General features: G+C 39.9%; 1 protein-coding gene across 4 annotated transcripts in view; it reads right to left on the bottom strand.

Annotated features, from left to right (window-relative positions):
- Positions 1–19952, bottom strand: part of ELMO1 (engulfment and cell motility 1) — a 316630-nt gene that overhangs the window by 13661 nt on the left and 283017 nt on the right. For all 4 annotated transcript variants that reach the window (XM_051768541.1, XM_051768542.1, XM_051768544.1 and 1 more), the window contains 3 exons: positions 15166–15329; positions 9253–9365; positions 1268–1375 (listed from right to left, as the gene is read on the bottom strand). In XM_051768541.1, coding sequence (XP_051624501.1) covers positions 1268–1375; positions 9253–9365; positions 15166–15329 — 385 coding nt within the window. The remainder of the gene's footprint in view (positions 1–1267; positions 1376–9252; positions 9366–15165; positions 15330–19952) is intronic.

Genomic DNA, 19952 nt, shown 5'->3' with positions numbered 1-19952 from the left:
GGGGTTTGTGCATGGAAGCATGTCAAAGCAAACAAATCTGGGAATTGCTGGCCTTGTAACTGTGCTCACGTTTCAAGTGTGACTTTCATCCTTCTGTCATCCTGACACTACTATAACGTTCAACAGCTATTTCTCTAAGCCTTGTCCATGAAAACAGCCTCCTCCCATGCCAGTGCAGCAATGTGAGACCCTGTCCTACATTCTGTCGAGTCTGCAGTAAGAGCGTGGAACATCCTTGAGGCAATCGGTAAGGCAATGAAAACAGGGGAATGTACTGTAAACTGCCAGGGCTCCAGCATCAGACGGGCTCATCCCTCTTTCCCTCCCAGAATGCATCTGGGAGCACTTAAAATTTTCAAAAGGTGTTGCCTGGAGACAGGTTAGGGCAGGAAATTTTAAATCACTCCTCAATTTTCAGGCTGGAAAAATTTCAAACTTCTGAAAAATTAGTCTTTCTGCCATTCTGTGAAAGAAGTGGAGCTACCAACTAAAATACTTGTATAAGCGTGTCTAATTTGATAATGCCAAGAATGTTCAGAAAAGAAAAAAAAGAAATCATTCCTTATTTAATGCTTGATTTCTTGACGTCACCTCCCAGTGACAGAACTACACCGGTCATTATTTCCATTAGCATAAAAAAGTTTCTCAGGATTGTATGTTAAACCTCTAAAACTCATGTTTAAGGATGAAGGAGAAACCACTAGAGTACGTTTTTCTGAAGGACCCCTTTTATCTATAAGAAAAATCCCAGTAAATCCCCTGGTAGCAGTTGCAACAGAGGTTTGTCCTCTCCCAGCTGGGTAAACAGAAACGGTGAAGTCCTCTCAATACTGTTCATGTATTGAGAGTAACATGTCATCATAAGTCCACTCCTCACAATAAGGAAAAAGACCTCTGCCTGCCATGTCTTTCTCCTCCAGTCACTGTACTGTTTGTTTCCATGGATAGGAAATGCTTCTGAATATGCCCAAGTATTTTTATTTTACATCTGTAGCTAGATGAGCAATGAAAATTAACTGTGTTCCTCCCCATGAAAGACATGACATTTCCAAGCTGAATGAAATTATTAACTCATTGAAAAGCTTAGGTCAGTCCTCACACACACTTGCCAAACCCAGGAGAGTAGCAGGACCAAATGCCCCCTGCTCTCCATCTTCATAAAGAGAGCTGTTTATAATGTCCCATATTAAGAGAAACCTACTACAAGTTATAAAGAAAAACTGGCATGAAAGAAGCAAAAGTGTCACAATCTTTGTGCATGACTTACATTTATCTTGCAAGGAATCATGAGGAACTTCTCCCTGGGGACTTTCTTCCAAGTCTCCATAGTGCAAGACCTTGTGATTAGGTGAAAGTCGACAATACCAAAATTTGTCTGTTAAAATAAACACATTAAACAAGGTCACTAACATGTCCTCATCACCAGTATCAATAGCATAGGAGAAAGCTTACTTAAACAAGATGCTACAGGGAAGGGCTGTTTTTTCTTTCAGGACAAGAAATGTGTGGGGTTATGGAAAGTGGGGCAGGGACTTTCCTCAGTAATTTTACTTGATTAACTAAAGCTGGCATTAATCTACAAGGTTTTTTTATTGACTTAGTCACTGGCTCAAAAAAATACTAGCAGGAAAAATTGACTTAGTTTTAAATGGTATTACATACTCTGATGGACAGAAGACTGGCAAAGTAACCAATGCTTTGAGTGAATAACTTAAATGTACCCATAAAAGCTTCATTTTTAGCACCCACTATATTAGCACCCAATGTGAAAATTAAGCCCTGCCAGCTGTCTTGTGTGGGACACCCAAAACCTGATACATTTGAAATATCCCATACTTTATGAAAATCATGACTCATGTGTTTTTTATAGACATAGGAGAATACCCCCATATTTATGGAGGGACTGGACATAATAAACACACAAAGACTTAAAAAGCGGACGTCAAGTCCCTTGTCCTATAGATAACTCAGTGCTTTGCATGGTCACAAAGGTATGTGTGACCATGCAGTCCACATCCCAGTTTGCATTTCAGTCCTTCCTAGGAGATGTACATTTATATCTCCTGACAACCCATGCTTCAGAGGATATAATCCCCCTTAACAATATCTGTTAAAATCTGCTCTTGTGAAGAACATCACCTTTGCAGAGCTGGGCCACCACACTATCTCGTGTGCAAGGATGGTGCTTGCCAATTCCCTTTCTGAAATGGCAAAAAAGAGGTTACCCCTCCTTGTCAGAGCCTTTTCTATTCAATAAGTAGATCACATAACGTTAAGCTGTCAAGAATACAATCTTGTTACATCCAAGCTATGAATCTCCAAAAGCTCAGAGCAAGGCTACATGTTAAAATGCCAGTGGAGGGGGGCAGAGGGCTTCTCTGACTCTGTGCTTCTCTTGTACTGGCAGTGCTGATGCCGTGCCAAGCAGCAGCCTGAGGGACAATTTAGGGGAAATGTCAGCACTGACACAGCCCTGCAGTGCTGGAATCGCTGGGAGCGAGCGGAACCACAGTTTGGATAAAACATCAGAGTAGCTGTAGAACCACCAGAGCCTGCATATGTGAGCTCATTTGGAGTGTTAGCAAAGGCAGGGCTTCCTGGCCCTGTTAGTAAAACATTGGCTTCATAGACCCAGCCTCTTTCTGAAGGACACTCCAGTTCCCTGGCCAGTCATTTAAAATGCAATGCAGTAAAACAGAAAGAGGCAACTGAATGGCAAAAATGGGCTTTCACATGCCCTTTGAAATTCCTTTGTCGTGGCAGGTAAAAATGTTTGAGGGAAAAATCCCATACACTTCAAACAACTTCCTGAGTGTGCAACCCCTTCTACAAAAAGGTTTCAAAAAACTTTACAAACTTTTGGCAAAGGCTTAAAAGGGCAATGGGAGAGATCCCGGTTATCTACCTCACAGGCATGCACAACACTGAAAGACTTCTGGTAGAGAGCCTGAGATTATGATTCTATGATGCATACAAAAAGAGCTGCTGAAATATAAGCATCTCTGGACTGTAAGCGGTACATACAGTGTGGCACAGTATGGGACCAAGAAGAAGACCCCACTTGCAAAATTTTTGTAGTGATTTGAAACTAGAGCAAGCAGGAACCCTCATTCAGCAGACTCTCATCTGAAGAGCATATACACACACAAAGAGAGCATATACACACTTGTTAGACAGTTTGTGTATCTCAGAAGAATGCGTGTGAAAATTTTCTATATTCATACCTTGTATAGGGAACACAATGCTCAAAAAATATACCCCATTAAATCTGATGGTAGACCATTATGCCTAAAGAAAAGCCTCTAGTAACTGTAGCAGGAGGGTTTCATATCTAGCTTTCACTGCAACCTCATTGTTTATTAGGATGTACAAAGGAATTTTGCTTTCCAACTCTAAAATTAAAACAGTAATTTTTTCTGAATAAAACCCAACATGGTTTCACTCCCTTCTCAATGACCTGGGCAAAAAGATGGTGTAACTGAAAAAAAAAAATTACCATTGATTCCTTTCAATTTCTCACAAATGGGGTTGATGTTGTTAGCAAGGGTTTGGCTCTTTAATCTCCAAAGGGTTAGTGTTCTGGTAACCTCGGTTCTCTTTGAATGCCCTACTTCAAAATAAAAAGAGGGGAAAACCCCTCCATGAAAATGTCTTACTTCATTTTAGGAAGGGGTGGCTTTATGGTTAGAAACCCAAGCTCCAATGGCATGAGGAGCCTTTCACAGCAATTCCCCATAACCCAAGGTTAATTAAAAACTAATAGCCATAGACTGTAGGTTGAAGCATGCCAGTCACAATTCTCTTGTGGGCTCACTAATAACTGCTGCTGTGCCACAGGCTTGCTGACAAGGGAAAAGGCCTTAAATGAAAGCTACAAACGGAACTAACAAGGTTTCTTCAACCACAGCTACTAAATGACTGCACCAGCCCAGCTGAGGAGGGTGATCAGCATGTTAGCGATGTGAAGCAACCCTTGCTTCTACAACCACCTCAGCCTTTCCCACTTAGGTATTTTCAGCTGTACATGATGCTACAAAGAGTGTATCAGAAAATATCCCACTCACATGACATCTCAGTGCCTTGGAGGAGAACAGTTTTAAACATGATGCATGCTATTTTACTGTAGTGTAGGTGCTGAACACAATTTTATTGGAAAAGTAGTGTATTGAATAATGCTGCAGTCAAAATAAAAATTATATGAAATTGCTTCTATTGAGAAAAAAGGTGAAGTCTTAATTACAGAACACCACATAGGAAGTGGCCTGCATTTACTTTGAGCTTTAAATTGATAAATAACAACAACAACAACAAAAACCCCAAACCAACCAATCAAAAGCAGAATTAAAAGTTCTTTTCTACCATGTTTTGAAAGTGATGTTTATAAAACAAAAACTGTTCAAACCCTCCAGAACTCTAAAGCCCAAGTTAACAGAGTTGAAGTGCCACATGAGGCTTTAAAGACAGAAAAGGCATTCCTCAAAAGACCTGGTACTCCACAGCTAGCAGATCTGTGTGTATGTGCACTCTGGAGTAGAGCAACTGTGTATTCAGGAAGCAGTGGGGTTTGTTTTGGTTTTAGGCCCAGGCTTATGCATTTGCCCCAAAAATTAAGTCCCTTCTATGAACTACTACTCTCATTTTGTATCCAGTGTTATTATACCTGCCTCTGTAAAACTCCTCCTCAGAGCAAGCAGCTGTAGGGGAAGGCAGTTGCTAACCACAGAGTCTTTAGAGATGATGTGGACTTGTGATTTCATCACAATTTTTGGACACTACATTATTTGACTTTCCGGTGAGTCCTTATGTCTTTTACCTCAATGACCATTGATGCAGTCAAATTAAGGTGCTAGAAATTCTTCTTTGGGAAACAGGATTAATCATTCTTGGTTTTTACCTGGAAAGTTTTCAAGCAAATTTTTATGTTTTCCAGATAATTGCTAGAGCAGCCAGTGGGTTAAACATATCACAGTACATTGTTGAAGATTTGTGGTGGTTTGAAAAAAAACCACCACAAGATTATAGATGAGGTTAAAAAAAATCCCAAATAACAAAATCAGCTACAATTTGGCTACAAGAGTAATATTCCAAACAGTGAACAAATAGTAGAGCACAGAACATTTTGCTGACGGGCAACAGAGTGCCTGGCCATTTACACAGTGTGTTTCCAAGTACATTAATGGCCAATGACTCATATGCCCTTAACAATACTATTCCAGACAAAGAAGTGCTGTGGTTAGAACAGAAGTGCTCTATTGTTAGAATCCAGGGAGAAAATAGATCAGATATGCATGGAGAGAAGTCTGAGAGTACACATTTTTTCCCAAGATATGCTCAAGATTACTAAAGAAGCTTTTGGTCCAAAGAAAAATTTTCTCACAGATTTAGCAATAGGAACATGCTTTTAAATATACCCATGAAAACAAATGTATTTGTGTAGATTTTAGATATATGTATATGGGCTCATCCTTTCTCTTTCATTGTATTGTCTTTTTCTAATACAGCTGTAGTGATATTTTCACTTGAACTGCTTTAATAAAGCCAGGAGGCTCTCCAAATGACTGCCGAGTAACTGACCTGTGGCAATGTTGGAGGCATGTTTGTTTAAATGGTTCCTCTCAGCAAGACATGCACTCACAGAATATTATGTTTTTTTGTGAGACTATGGAGGGTAGGATGAAGTAGCAGTAGAAGAGAGCTTGGCAGAAAAAAAGACAAAAGTGCGTGTTGTTCAGAAGAGTGAGTTACTTATCCTAGCAAGAGTTGGAAAACTGTTTTCACTAGACTTTTTGCTTTAATTTAAGCTTTCTCTTTCCAGATTACTTCCATGGTGCCTCATGTTTTTAATTTAATGGTGTATATCACCAGGGTTTCCTTCCCTTCCAAAACTTACTGTTTAACCAACCTCATCTTTGGCTGCAAAAGCACTTCAATAACATGCAATTTCTCTATAATCTTTATAAAGCTAAAAGGGAAATTTATTTCCAAGAGTGCACCCAGCAACATATACTAGAAGTGTACTAGATGACAGCATCAGAGGTATCTATTATCCTCAATAAAATGCCTTTATCTGCTACTTAGCTCTACTGGAAATAATAACCATTGGGTGTGTGGAGTACTTTGCAGGTTTTTACTTTAGTCTTCTTCCCTTTCTTTTAGGAATTATCTGAGGAAGGAGAAAGCTGAAGAGGTCTGTCTGTTCAGTGGATGTTCACGGTCCAGGAACAAAGTGGGGATTTGCAGAGCTTGATGATCTGCTGTTGAACAATGACCAGAAGGGCAGCCTAGATTTTGCTGTTTTATTTCCAACTGATTAAGATACTTATTAAAAACAGGAGTTAGTTCTGCAGTTCTCCTATGAAAACCTGGTAAGAGAAAGGCCGTGTATTTTTTGAAAGTGCTAAGGATCCTGCAGGGACAACAATGACATTTCTGAATTTCAGCTACAGAGACCCTGCTATGATAATCCTGTGCTGAAACACAAAAGGCAGAGATCTGACTACAGATACCTCACAGCTTAATCTTCAGCATCTCCCCAGTTAATAACCTGTTGGATTGGAGGCTTTCCAATACCAAGTATATATGAAAGTGTTTCAGCTCCTCTCAAAGGGCCATAAGAGGCTGTAAACTCTCTTCTCATTTTTTTGTAAGTCAGTTTTTTCAACTTACTGTGACTAACCATGTGTGTCCTACCACATGTTCAAACAACAATCTTAACAGAAGTTTGCTCTGGAGTCTTTATCATGGGCTAATGTCTGTTAATTATTTTTAAATGGGCAATTTAATGCTGTCAGCTTCTCATGTGTAGGGCATGTTCAGGTTCTTCTTGTACAATCTGTAGATTTGTGACACTTGTTCCAGAATTGTCTCAAGGGAAAAAAAGAAGGGAAAGGTATAAAAAGCATATACATACTAAAGTATAACACTTCCCTGATCTTGCTACTCTTACAAGTAGGTTGCCACATAACAGGCAAATCATGAAGCCTCAGGGCACTACTCATTTCTGTTTCAGCTCCATATCAACCTGGATGGACCACGGCCCTTTCAGGGCCTTGCTAATGCTCCCTGGCAAGTGAATTCAATTGTAGCAGCAGGCAGGTGACAGGGGTCCTGAATCCCCTGAGGTAGCACAGGGTACATGTACAGGGAGGTGGGTTAGGAGAGAGGAGATGGGGAGGGGAGGCAAAGCTAACAGATTACACATTCATGAATTTGGGACTTTGTACTATTTTTGTCAGGACATTCAGAGGAATTGTCTGAAAGTTTGTCATGACATTCAGTATCATTAGCTAAATCTCTGGTCCTCCATTCACTTTACTTCATCTCCTAGCTTTTGACATCATGACAGTCCTGGTCTTACAGTTTGTTCTGCTTTGGGGTACAGGAGACCCTGAAGGATAAATGCCGATTTCAAGAGAGATTCTTCTGCTCTGTGCCAGCTGCCAGTATTTGCTATTTGGACTGTGCCAGGCATTGTACATACCTAAAAAAGGATCTCAGTTGAATAGCTTATATACCAAACATGCTTCATTAGATTGTATAGCGATAGATCATACTGAGTTTAGCCTTGGTGGCCTTATGCATCATCATCTTCTACAATGGTTGTGCCTACTCCCTCCCTCTCAGGGGGTAATTTACACTTCTGTTTCAGGGGATACAGGAAGTCTAACATAAAGCACACAAACTCTTAAGGGTATGTGGAAACATGACCTCCTAAATGGGCTCATATCTGTGAAAACCAATGTATTTCAGAAAAGATAAATTTCTTTTAGGCATGGTCGTATGTTTTGTTCCAAAGAATCATGAACTTTTTTTGGCCTGTATAAATATGACATCAAAGCAATTAATCTGCCAGCCTATAGAATTCACTTCAAGGCATGATACAAAGTAGCCCTCTTAACTGAGGACCAGAAGACTACATTGATTTTTAAAAAATATTTATTTTTTTAACTTCAATTGTACTCATATAAGTCAAATGAATTTACACCCCCTAAGGCTTTTGATCCTATAAATCATGAACAGTTTAAGAATAAAATACACAGCCTATCTTTGTCTAGGAGATCTGCCAAAAGAAGAAAATTTGCTACAAACTTTGCTCCTTCCCCAGAATTTCAGTCATTTGGATTAAAGCTCTGAGAGGAATAAAATAAACAAGCCTCACTACTGATAGCCAAACCAAACTACACATTATTTTATCTGCTTTCAGTTCATGAGTATGCTGATGAAGAGAAAACATGTATCATGCCTCTCTATCAGTCTGTATAGAAAGTCACAGTGGAATATTGATGATCTTTCCCTAAACTCTGTGCAGTGGGCTTCATAGGCTTTTGTACGCAGGACAGAGAAGATACACATTAAGGAAAATTGCTTCCTTGTTTCCAAGTAAGGAGGTATTGCAGGTATACTTCTCTCTGTGAATAACGCAGTTTTCCCCAATTAATCTGAAGGCCTCAAATACTGATCCTTGTCAGTTCTTACTCTCAGCTTTTGTAACTTTCTAATTGGCACTGTATTTACAGAGGAAAACAAATAGCAATCTGAATCCTCACAAAATGAGAGTTTAAAGGGAAATTTTTGGATATGACTTCTAATTAATTTCCTGAATTTACACTATGTCGCCATTATGCTGTCTAAAGAAAAAAGTGTACCTCTCTGAGGGGAAAAGAACCATAGGGTGTTTTACTGTATAGAATGAGCTATGGATCTAGCACTGAGGAATGACTCATAGAATTGGGAAAACAATCTTCTCATATCAATCAAGTACTCATATGAAGGCACAAAACATCATAATATAACTATTGTATATGGTAATGTAAGACAAATCACAAAGACAGGCAGTACTAGAGAGAGTGGTGCAGAATGAGCTCGTTGCCTATATAAAGGTGGTGCAAGTCTGAGATTCAAAATCAAGTTTCATGTGCTATTCCTGCAGAGGCAAAGACTTTGCTTTGAGATGATATAGTAGCCTGGACACTCGGGCAGAAATGAAAATATTCAGTTCAGAGTGTGAGACTGCTGCTTGGGATTTCTGTGAAATGCTGGACTTGTTTCAGATCATCTGTGTGATGAAACCAAAACCAGTTTCAGGGAAACACAGGAAATCCTACAACAACTCTTACTTGAGGATGCTTTCAGATGCCTTCTGGTAAACGCAGTCAAGACAGCACGGATCCTGCCAGTGAAAGTAGTATTCCTCATCTCATCTTGCAGACAAAAGTGAAAATAAAAAGCCAGACTAGGCAGTCTGAGCTGTACCTTGTCGACGCCGACTGTTGAGTTTTCTAAAGCAGGTGCCCTCCACAAGTCGATTGAGACGTTGCTGCTTGATCAGTTCTAAGATCTCAGGCTGAATCTTCTCTTTTAGTTCCCTTGGGAAGAGAGAAAGTAGGCACTTGTCAAATTCAATCAAAGACCATCCTCTTTCCTCTGAGACAGAGTCTCACAAGATGTTTCTGCAAGGAGTTTGAAGAGGACAACAGTCACAGACAAGCCCAGGTCAGAATCTAGTCTGTTCCAGAAAAAAACCCTTTATCCTATAACAAAGAATGTGAGTCAGGATATCTCTATTGTAGACATCTCCCTGCTAAAACATCACTGTATGACTCAGGCAAGTCACTTATTTATTTCTTATTTTACTCATCTAAAAATAACACTTGCTATAATGCAACAACAAGGTTTATCTGTGGCAAATAATGCTCTTTTATCACAGGAACCCTGTGAAGTTTATTTGAGGGTCTATCACCTTTTGTTGCACAATCCTCTGCTGGTATACTTCACCAGCACAACAAAAGAAGGCTAAAACACATTTCGAAACAATAATAGAAAACAGTGAGCAATCCCAATGAGCTAAAATAACATCCAGCACTATATGCTTGTCCTTAATTCCACATAATTCAATTAATTAATTATTACCATAATTTGTAGAAGACTAGCCCACGATTAGGGATTGCTCAAGAATCAAATTTTACCTTTGCCCAGGAGCACAAAGACCCACAGTACCTTTAGAAATAATATTATATATCCTTCAGAAAATCCATTTTCTACATCTTACTTTGATAAGAGTTCAATATGTCAAGAACTAGGCAGAAAACATATGCACATAATATTTAAAGTTTAATTTCATACACCATCACATAGATTCACAGATGTCTGAATTCATCAGTTATATCCTCACTTAGATTCATTAAGAATATATAAAAGACAGGTTTAAACATCAACTCGACAGCAAGCCTAGTAAGACTAAAAAAAAAATAACTAAATGTGTAGAGGATTTATAAAATATGAAGTGTGTCAGAACCATAACTTTGCATTGCTGTACAAATTAGGTAATACCAAAAATCATTCTGTCTGGCAGTATGTTCCAGCAATCATCATCAAAAGGAAGCTAAGCTGTGGTATCCCATAGAGACAACAAAAAATTCTCTCTTCTTGACAATTTAGGAAGCCCAGTTGCTGCTGATTTCCACATTCATTTGGATCCTATGCCTTTGATCTGCCAGACCCCCACTGAAATCACTGTAAGTCCTCCGCTAGAAAGATCAGGCCTTTAAAATAAAGTGCCATCTTTCCTCTGTGTGTTAACAAAATGGTTGCAGTTCTTGATGCATAACTCACTGCACATTTACAAGCTGCGAAAATATATCCGGTCAAAAATCAAGGAAGCATTGTAACTATAGAAACAGGCCACCTTTTGGAAATGTATTATCAGTCCTTTAGGCCAATTTTCAAGCACTGCTGTTTTCTCATTGGGACCTAAGATACAGATATATTGAATGGTTAAATACTGTGATTAAAAGAATTTTGTTCTTGAATAAGTGTCTTATTTTCACTGAGCTGCTGAGATTCCCTACTCCTCAGGTAAAACTGGGAGCAGGGGCTGAAGACAACAGTGTTAAGACACAAGTATGGATTACTCAGCAGTCCAGGCTGCAAACTAAATCTCCAGCTGGACTAATTTCAAACATTCAAGACTGGTGTAAACATCAGTTTCATATTTATGTAGTTTAATTAAAAAATTGGATGTTTATCATTAAATAGCTGTTAAAGATATCATAACATTATAGTTATAAGACATTATTGAAAAAAAAAAAATGAATGGGTCACCCAGCACAATAACATCTGAATGTTTGCTAATAATATTCCCTCTTCTGGCCTCTAAAGCTCCATCTGCCCTTTACAACCTGGAGGAAGAGAAGGATTTTTAAACAAATCCTAAAAGAAACGGGTAATCCTCTCTAAAGTACCTCAATGCCTAAGGTAGATTTTCCATAGGAGAAAGGGAGGTAGGGAAGAAGGGACCTCATGCCTCTTTCCTTATGAGCTAGAGTCCCTCTACCCACATGCATTTATCTGCTTTCACAGCTGTGAGGCTCAGATGTAGTACTCTCTTCTGGTTTATGGTCGTCAAACTTACCATGCAGAGGTTGTGGAGATAACTCCCTACTCCATGGAGAAACAGTCTTCGGTAACTTTGGACTTTAGTGAAACGTGGTAAGACCATCAAAATCTTGACATGATCACTTACTGCACTTACTGTCCTCTGCAGCTCATGCCAATACATGGTTACTCTGATTTGTATGGTTTTCAGCTACTTTTCTGATACCATGACTCCAGATATATTTTTGCAAAGTGATTCCACCACTTAGTGCCCCTCACCGTCAAGGTTTCTGTTCCACCACTTAAAGGTGACAGAAACGGGTCAGAACAATCAAACCACAGAACACAGTCAAACTAAAAACGTGCTTCTTTGAAACTATATTTCCTTCTGAAAGCTGTCTGAAGGCAATGTAGTTCTGTTCCTCCTGATGACTGTCTAAAGACAGAAGGGTTAGAAAAAAAATTTTTGTGCAAGAAATAGGTACTCCTGCCTAAGTTTTAAATCAAACAGGCACAATTAGCTAAAGGAAGATCATAAATGCAAATATGTTTTGTGAATATTTATTTATTGTCCTTCAGATTACATACGCTTAACAGTTTGTGTCTTGTGAACAGAGAGATCAGACTAAGTCTAAGGAGACAGTGGCTTTAAAAACTGCTGTTAGTTTCCTACTGTGTTTCCATCAAATAAGAATGTCAAAAATTAGTGTGCTGTTAAAATAGAAGGGCTAAGGGAACCACACAGTAATATACGAGTGCTAATTTTGTGATCTCACTGGTCTTGGCACTGTAGGCAATACTGATATCAGTTACTTGTTTTTAAAATATCTGAAAATCATTAGAAATTATTTTTAAATTATTCACATTACACTAATTCTTCTTCAGCACCAGTTATAACTGTCCCCAGCTTTTACCTTTCCAGCTTTGGGTTAAGACTCACTCTTTAGCTGTTTCCTTTCCAGGATGGGGCATATTAAAGACATTTAAATCATTACACCACAGTGGGAGAGTAATCCCAGAACTGGTTTCATGTGTTTTGTCCTTTTATCTTTCTGGCATTTAGCTATGCTCCTTCTAATCACTTCACACATTTGGAGCAGGAATAGGGACTCTGAGAAATATGTAAGATAAAACACAGAAAAGCATCCCGATACCTTCCTCTACTTCCTGGTATGTTGCTGATTTTCACACAGATGTTACTTATCAGTGACTCCCTAGTTGATATTAACTCTCCTTTAACCAGCAAGTCTCCAATTGGATGTCAGATCTTTATCTAGCATTAACCCATCTCTGTTGACATTTAATTTGTCAAGGAGATCTCTGGTCTTCTATAGGCCCACAGGATTCCTAGACAGCTCCTTCTCACTCATGGCTAGACTTCGTGAACGAAGATTTGGGCAGGCTCTATCCACATTTGCTACAGGCATGCTGGTGGTTTATGAGGCCAATACGTGACAGACATATCCGACTGCAAACAACTCCTTCTAAAGCCATTTAAAATGAACCAGTGATACTTTATTATTTCATTATGGAATGGCAGTTTGGATGATCAATAATGATCCCAAATCCTTGAATCTATTCTGAAGGACTTTTAATTTTCCCTAATTAAAAGTAGTTATTGAAAATCTTCACTTCATATGATACAACAATGCTCACATAAAAAAAAAGAAACAACTAATTCTTGCAAAATAAGTCTGGTGTAATTATCAGGATCTAAGGCAACACTTTCCAGCTTACACTCAAATCCAACTTCACTGAAGCTTCTCTTATCCAGAAGCTTGAAAGCTTAAAACTTCAGTGCTTCATACAATGAACAGCAAAAGAAAGACTTCTATCATTTTCAAGGCAGGGAAAATCACAATCTGATTGCCATATTCTCAAGCAGAATTAAACAAGGCCTGCTGATGTTACAGTCACCATTGTGCACAGTCTCTTTTAGCATATCTGCAAGGCTTTAAAATATACAGCACGACCACGACTGTTCGCTTCACTCACAGCCCCCTACAATGGGGCCATGATTCTGTACTTCTATCAATTGTGCCATCTATGTAATTTGAGAGAGTTCAGTACAGGGAATCGAATCAAAGGGGAAAATGAAAGAACTGTTTCTTTTATCAGTCAAGAACAAGTGATCATGGATGCAATCAAAATGCAAATGCATGGAGTTAAATCTCTGCAAATGCAGTTGTGATTGCTTAAACACCTTATTGATTTACTTAGCCTTTACAGCCTTTAGGCTTAGCCTTTGTTCTGAATCTGAAATGAGTCTCTGGTAACACTTCAGTAGCTTTTAACTGTTTGTATTGGCTGTTTCACTTGTTCTGTGATGGGGAAGGAAACTCTGCACTGTGGTAGCAACTAGCCAGAGTGACACTGGAAATAAAGAGCTTGCAGAGGGCACTGACAAATTTCATGAGGGTAGGTGATGGACCTGTATCATACTTAAACTGTTGACTCATAGGGAAAGCAAGGAAAATGAGAAGCTTTGGTGGCATGCTTAGCAGTACCGAGCAGCTTTAAACCACTAAGTGTTGCAGGGGATTTGCAGGGGATTTCTGAGCAGTGTAATGATGCAAAACAAACTGGAACCATTTGTAGCTTTTTAATTGATGCATTACTATGAGTGACATCAGTTCTAACTGGGCATTAGGTCCTATTTTCTAACACATTGAGAACATAAAAGAAGCATTCCCCTTTTGATTCACATTGGTATGATTAAAATTTAGTGTGTAATTCTACTTAGCTTATGCTTCCACTGTTGCCCTGCTGTCCCTGGAGGAATGTGTGTCCCCCTCCCCACGCTGAGCTTGTACTTAGATATCTGTATCCTTTAGAAACAAATCAGAATTAATATCCTGCATCTGAATCCTGAAATTCTCTGGTCCAAATCCATCTCTATACCTTTTCCTTGGAGAAAGAGATTTAGAAAATCATGAGCCATTCCACTTGCAACACAGTCGGGATTTCACGACATTTCAGCTGATGCTTCTGGAGCGCTCACTGTTTCTCTGCTGATCTCAAAAGGTTCCTGCTATTCTCAGTACATAATTTGCGCACCACAGAGTCTGCATCTGTCCTGTGCCATCAGTTCAGCCACAAGCCCAGACTTGGTCCAGAGCCAAGTACACCCTCCATTTTTCATAAAACAGAACAAAAAGTATTCTGAGAAATGAGAAGGAGCTATGGAGGCAATATTAGCCTTTGATATTTTGCAGTAAACAACAAGAAAATGACTGGCTACCTGCCAGAATGTTATCATTTACAGATAAGTAAATGACTGCTTGTCATTAGCACCAAAGATAATGCTAGAAAAAAAGACAGTGGTAAACAACACCACTCTTGTGAAGCCAATATGTATTGGTTCTTCTTCTTCTGAGCTTCTTCCTGTCTTGCTCAGAGAAGTGACATTTGGAATTTTTAAAGACCCTTGGACAGAAGACAACATTGTGGTGTTTGATTAGTTGGATTTTTTTTTTAAAGCCACTACCAGCACAAAAATCAGGGTCACAATCATGCAGAACAGGAAACATCAAAGCACTGTTTCATATGAATAAGCCATATGAGACCCCATTGGGATTTGCCAAATCTGGTTTCACTGAACTCAAAGAAAAAGTTACGATTCCCAGTAGAAGAAAATGTAATGTACTTTGAGCAGATGCCACACGAGTGCTCTTGAGCACATCTCCCTGGACAGCTTTTCTCCATGGGTTCCCTCAGAGGAGCTCACAAATGTCATTTGAAACTGTTAATCCTTCCATGAAAAAACAAGTGGAGAGAGAAGACAGTACTTACAGAATTGGACGAGACTGGAAATCTTCCTGGTTCATTCTTTCAGACTGGCGTATTTTCAGTATTTCTGTGTAACTGAGATTCTGAAGTTTGCTCTTGAATTGATCCAGAGAGCTAGGCTTGGTAGTGAGTGCTCTCATTATCTGTTCTTTCACTACTTGCATTACCTGCAATTGACAATGAAAAAAACCAAGAAAACCTTTGTTAACACCTTCTGTGTTTTTGTTTCAAATCTTAAGTCTGGGTTACACTAAGGTTTCTAGGTATAGAAGATGTGGTCTCTGGGTGACTTTTCAGTAACATAACCAGAAAATAAGCCAACTTCTGACAGGGCATCACAGCCTACATCAAAAGCTCATCTGCTCTGTAACAAGAAATTTTTTTTTTTTTGAAGGGTGGTGGGGAGGGTGTCACTTATTGCTTGGCTGTCTCCCTCAACAGCTAAACTACAATTACTTGTTACTGGATTTTAAGTCCTGCTCTATCCATGGTTTGTGTACCCTTGGCAGCAGTAGTGTGGTTCTTTTGCATCCTGAGCTAAGATCACAGAATCACAGAATATGCTGTGGGTCCCCTTGGAAGGGACCCACAAGGATCATCGAGTCATCCTGGCCCTGCACAGGACCATCCCCAAGAGTCACGCCACATGCCTGAGAGCATTGTCCAAACACTGCTTGAACTCTCTCAGGTTTGGTGCTGTGACCACTTGGGGAGCCTGTTCCAGTGCACAACCACCTCCTGAGGGAAGAACCTCTTTCTAATATCCAACCTAAACCTCCCCTGATACAACTTCAGGCCATTCCCTTGGGTCTTGTCACTGGTCACCACAGAGAAGAGATCAGTGCCTGCCCCTCCTCTTTCCCTCACAAGGAAGTTGTAACTGCAATGAGGTCTCCCCTCAAGTCTCCTCTTCTCCAGGCCGAGTAAACCAAGTGATCTCAGCCGCTCCTCATACGGCTTCCCCTCAAGGCCCTTTACCATCTTCATTGCCCTCCTTTGGACACTCTCTAATGGCTTAATGTCTTTCTCATATTGCAGTGACCAAAACTGCACACAATTCAAGGTGAGGTCGCACCACTGCAGAGTAGAGCATGTCAGGGACAAGTACACACTCAACACCAGCAGAAAAAAGCTGTGAAGCCAACTGAGAGTGCAGATGCACATCCTGACTTTTGCCAGCTCAACCTAGGTGAAGCACACAAGCCACAGGGGCCAGTCTAACTGCCCACGAGAGAGACTGGGAAGAGTTTCAGGTCTTGGAGCTCTCCTGATGCTGCTCTCCTGACCAGTGAGCAGTAGCACAAGGCTGCTAACTGGCCTATTGGTTCCCTTGTTCCTTACACCTGGAGGCGATGGGCACACACTGAAACACAGGAAGTTCCCTCTAAACACGAGGAAACAGTTTTTCACCGTGAGGGTGATTGAGCACTGGCACAGGTTGCCCAGGGAGGTTATGGAGTCTCCCCATCCTTGAAGGTACTCAAAAGCTGCCTGGACATGGTCCTGGGCAACTCGCTCTGGGTGGCCCTGCTTGAGTAGGGAGGTTGGCCAAATGACTTCCAAAGCTCCCTTTCAATCTCAACCACCGTGAGAATCCATGAGAGCCTTACACCGCAGGCACATTATGGTCATACACAGTGAAGTAAAGAGAACTTTCTAAAAAAGACCATTAGTCAGGGAAAAGAGAGAGATCAATTTGTCAAGGATATTACAGGATTGCTTTTGAATAAATGCCATAAACAAAGCAAACCAAAAAAAGAAGAATGAAGGATGGCTAGGCAACAACCATCTATCTGCATATTAATTATTTTATCAAGAGAAAACTGCTGAGACACAGTTAACCAAGGAGAATTGTCTGGATCTATTTCAGATAAATACATATCACAGATTACTGTCTCTCCATAATTCTAGACTCATTTCCTTGGTGCTGGTGCAAATCACACACTTTGAAATATTTATCTGATGCTGTGCTTAAGTTGGCTGAAAAAACAATTTATCATTCTTAGAAAGGTCCATATCACCCAAATGCAACAGCTAATAAACAGTAGGAAATGGTAACACCCACCAGTATCAAAACGAATATGACAGAAATCAACAGCTACACAAACACAGGGCAAAGCTTTTTCTGCATTGTTAATTTTCCTTTATTCTTTCACCTTCACCATGTATCTTAAAACAGAAGCTCAGCTCCTCAGAAGTTCCCTAATAATGCTAAAACTTCTCTTTTCATATTAATATTTCATTGTTTCACATGTGTTGCCTCAGTCTCCTAACTCATTGCCTGCACTGTTTTCTATTTTTGCTTCCTGAGATGTAACATCTTTCTCAGATGTGATCTAAGCACTCATTTTAGCTGTTTCTAGAAGGTGAAACTAAGCAATTAAAGAACGGAAGATAATCTCCTTCCTTACTACTGGGACAACATCCATCCCAGAGATCTACTTCAAGAGTAGCAAGATACTTTTCCCAATGGTGTTGGCTCAGGTGGGCAACAAATGCCTTTGCCACATTTCTACCTCCTGGATGAAGCAGCCTACCTACACTCACTTAACTTCTACAATAACTATTGCTACCATATCACCTTGATTTTTCAACATGAAACCAGATTTGCAGGTAAATATAGCCCTGCCATCGCTTATGCATGCATGCAGTTTCAGTTTCATGAGTTCATTCAAATATCTGTACCATCTGATTTTTTGTTGCTTACATATAGATTTAGTTTCCTAAATTCAGGCACTCTCCCTAGGGAAAGTGTCTCTTATGAGTAGTTTTCCCCCTAAAATAAATGGACAAACAAATAAATAAATACTGTATTTTAGGGAGTTGCACGCATGAGGATCTTCTTTTCAGTATGATCTGTAAATAATCCATGTGAAGCAGTGCTCATTCCTGGCTAAACTCTGCAAAGGAGGTTCAGGTTCAGTAGACTTAGGGCACTGTCACTTATGCTTAGTTGTAGCACCCTTGCCTCTCTTATCTGTAACTCATTTTTGTGGTTAACATGAAAACAATGAAAATTCCTCTTCTTCACTATAGTCTGAAAGGTTATTCACAGGGTATCATCAAAGAGCTACTTGGTCTAGAGGCTCCCCCTGCTCCCAGAGACAAGGTAGGAAGTGTATGCCCCAGGGCCAGCACACAAGGACACTTCCCTTGTAATGTTTATAACCAACACTATTTAACTAGCTGGCCAAAATGTCAAAGCTGCTGACTGTGTCAAGTCTCCTGAGCATTTGAGAATCGCTGCCAAGAACTTCTAATCTGTTCAATTTCCAAAGCTGAGTTGCCAGCCTTAGATTACTGCTGTCTGAGAGACAGCACTAACCCTTCCTCCCTGTGTATCTGACCTTACAATGAAATTAAAGGTATTCTCAACCCAATGTGATTATACATAAACACTGCAAACAGTTGTTTTTATTACATTATGTTTTGCTACTCTTACTGAGAAATGAGTGTTTCAGAGGGTGTATTTGCTTCAAATTACATCCTTTTCATCTGATGACCTCTTGTATGTTTAAGAGCATCCCACGTTCTGCATTGCAACTAAGACAGGAAAATTCACTGAAGACATGAAGAGAAAGACAGTAGGAAAGAAAACATAACTTTTTTTCCCCATTTAATCACATAGGACTTTATTCCCCAGATTTTGTATCCATCTAACATATTTCAATAGCCACTATACTGACATTATGTATTTTTCTTTAAGCTTTTTTAGTCTGGCTTTTTGTGTGTTTTGTTTATTTGACCTCATCTTTGTCGTATCATATTCTGACTGCTTTTCCAGCATTTGCCCCTTCTCTTTTATTGTTCCTTCTCTGTCTTGCCATGACAACTTTTGCCTATGCAAATTAAGTCTCTTCTTTCTGTATGGAGCAGAGGTCTGAACACTCAGGTTGTACAACAAGGGGTCAAAATAAAAAGAGTGAGAAGCTGTTAATGTCAAACAGGAGTTTATCAGCGTCAAACTCTACAGCAACCTTCACACTAACCTCATTTCAGCAGCTTGCTTGCAACTATGGAAAGCACAAACCTCTCTACTCTACTTAGCCCACACTGATGCAAAGTTTGTTTTGGCACTGACTAGAGAAAATGGGCAACAACCTCAGACACCCACCATTAGCCTGAAAGAATCTGGAAATTTAAGTCCGAGCCTTCTACTCACCAGACATACTCCTTCTACAAACTCACAGCATCAATCTTCCCATAAACTTCTCACAGAAGAGTCTGAAGGCCTGGATGTTTCCCAAGGGGTAGTAGCTCTAAACTGATAGCGGGCAGGTTTAGATTAGATATGAAGAAGAAATTTGTACTGTGAGGGTAATGAGACACTGGAACAGGTTGCCCAGAGAAGTTGTGGATGCCCCATCCCTGGCAGTGTTCAAGGCCATGTTGCATGGGACCTGGTCTAGTGGAAGATGTCCCTGTCCATGGTGGTGGAGCTGGAACTAGATGATCTTTAAGGTCCCTTCCAACCCAAATTATGCTATGATTCTATGATCTGTGGAACACTAGATGTGAGATGAACCCTCCTCTAATTTGCCCACAATATCAATGTTTCACTTGAATAAGCATGCCCTTTGACATGTATGACAGCAACAAGAACATATCTGGATGCCATCACAGAAGCCACTAAGTTGTACCTCTAGTATCTTCGGGCACCTGTTACACTGACTGCTACTTGGATGACTAACTCAAGGGATTGTGTGTGTCAGTATGTTATGCTGACTGACTGCTATTAATCTTGACAGTTCACCTTTTGTATGCACAGACAAGACTTAGGTATAAATAAC

This window comes from Manacus candei, unplaced genomic scaffold (assembly GCF_025592945.1).
Source record: "Manacus candei isolate 608988 ecotype Guabito, Panama unplaced genomic scaffold, ASM2559294v1 h1tg000095l, whole genome shotgun sequence".
Taxonomy (NCBI): Eukaryota; Metazoa; Chordata; class Aves; order Passeriformes; family Pipridae; genus Manacus; species Manacus candei.
This window is presented reverse-complemented; position numbering and strand designations above follow the sequence as displayed.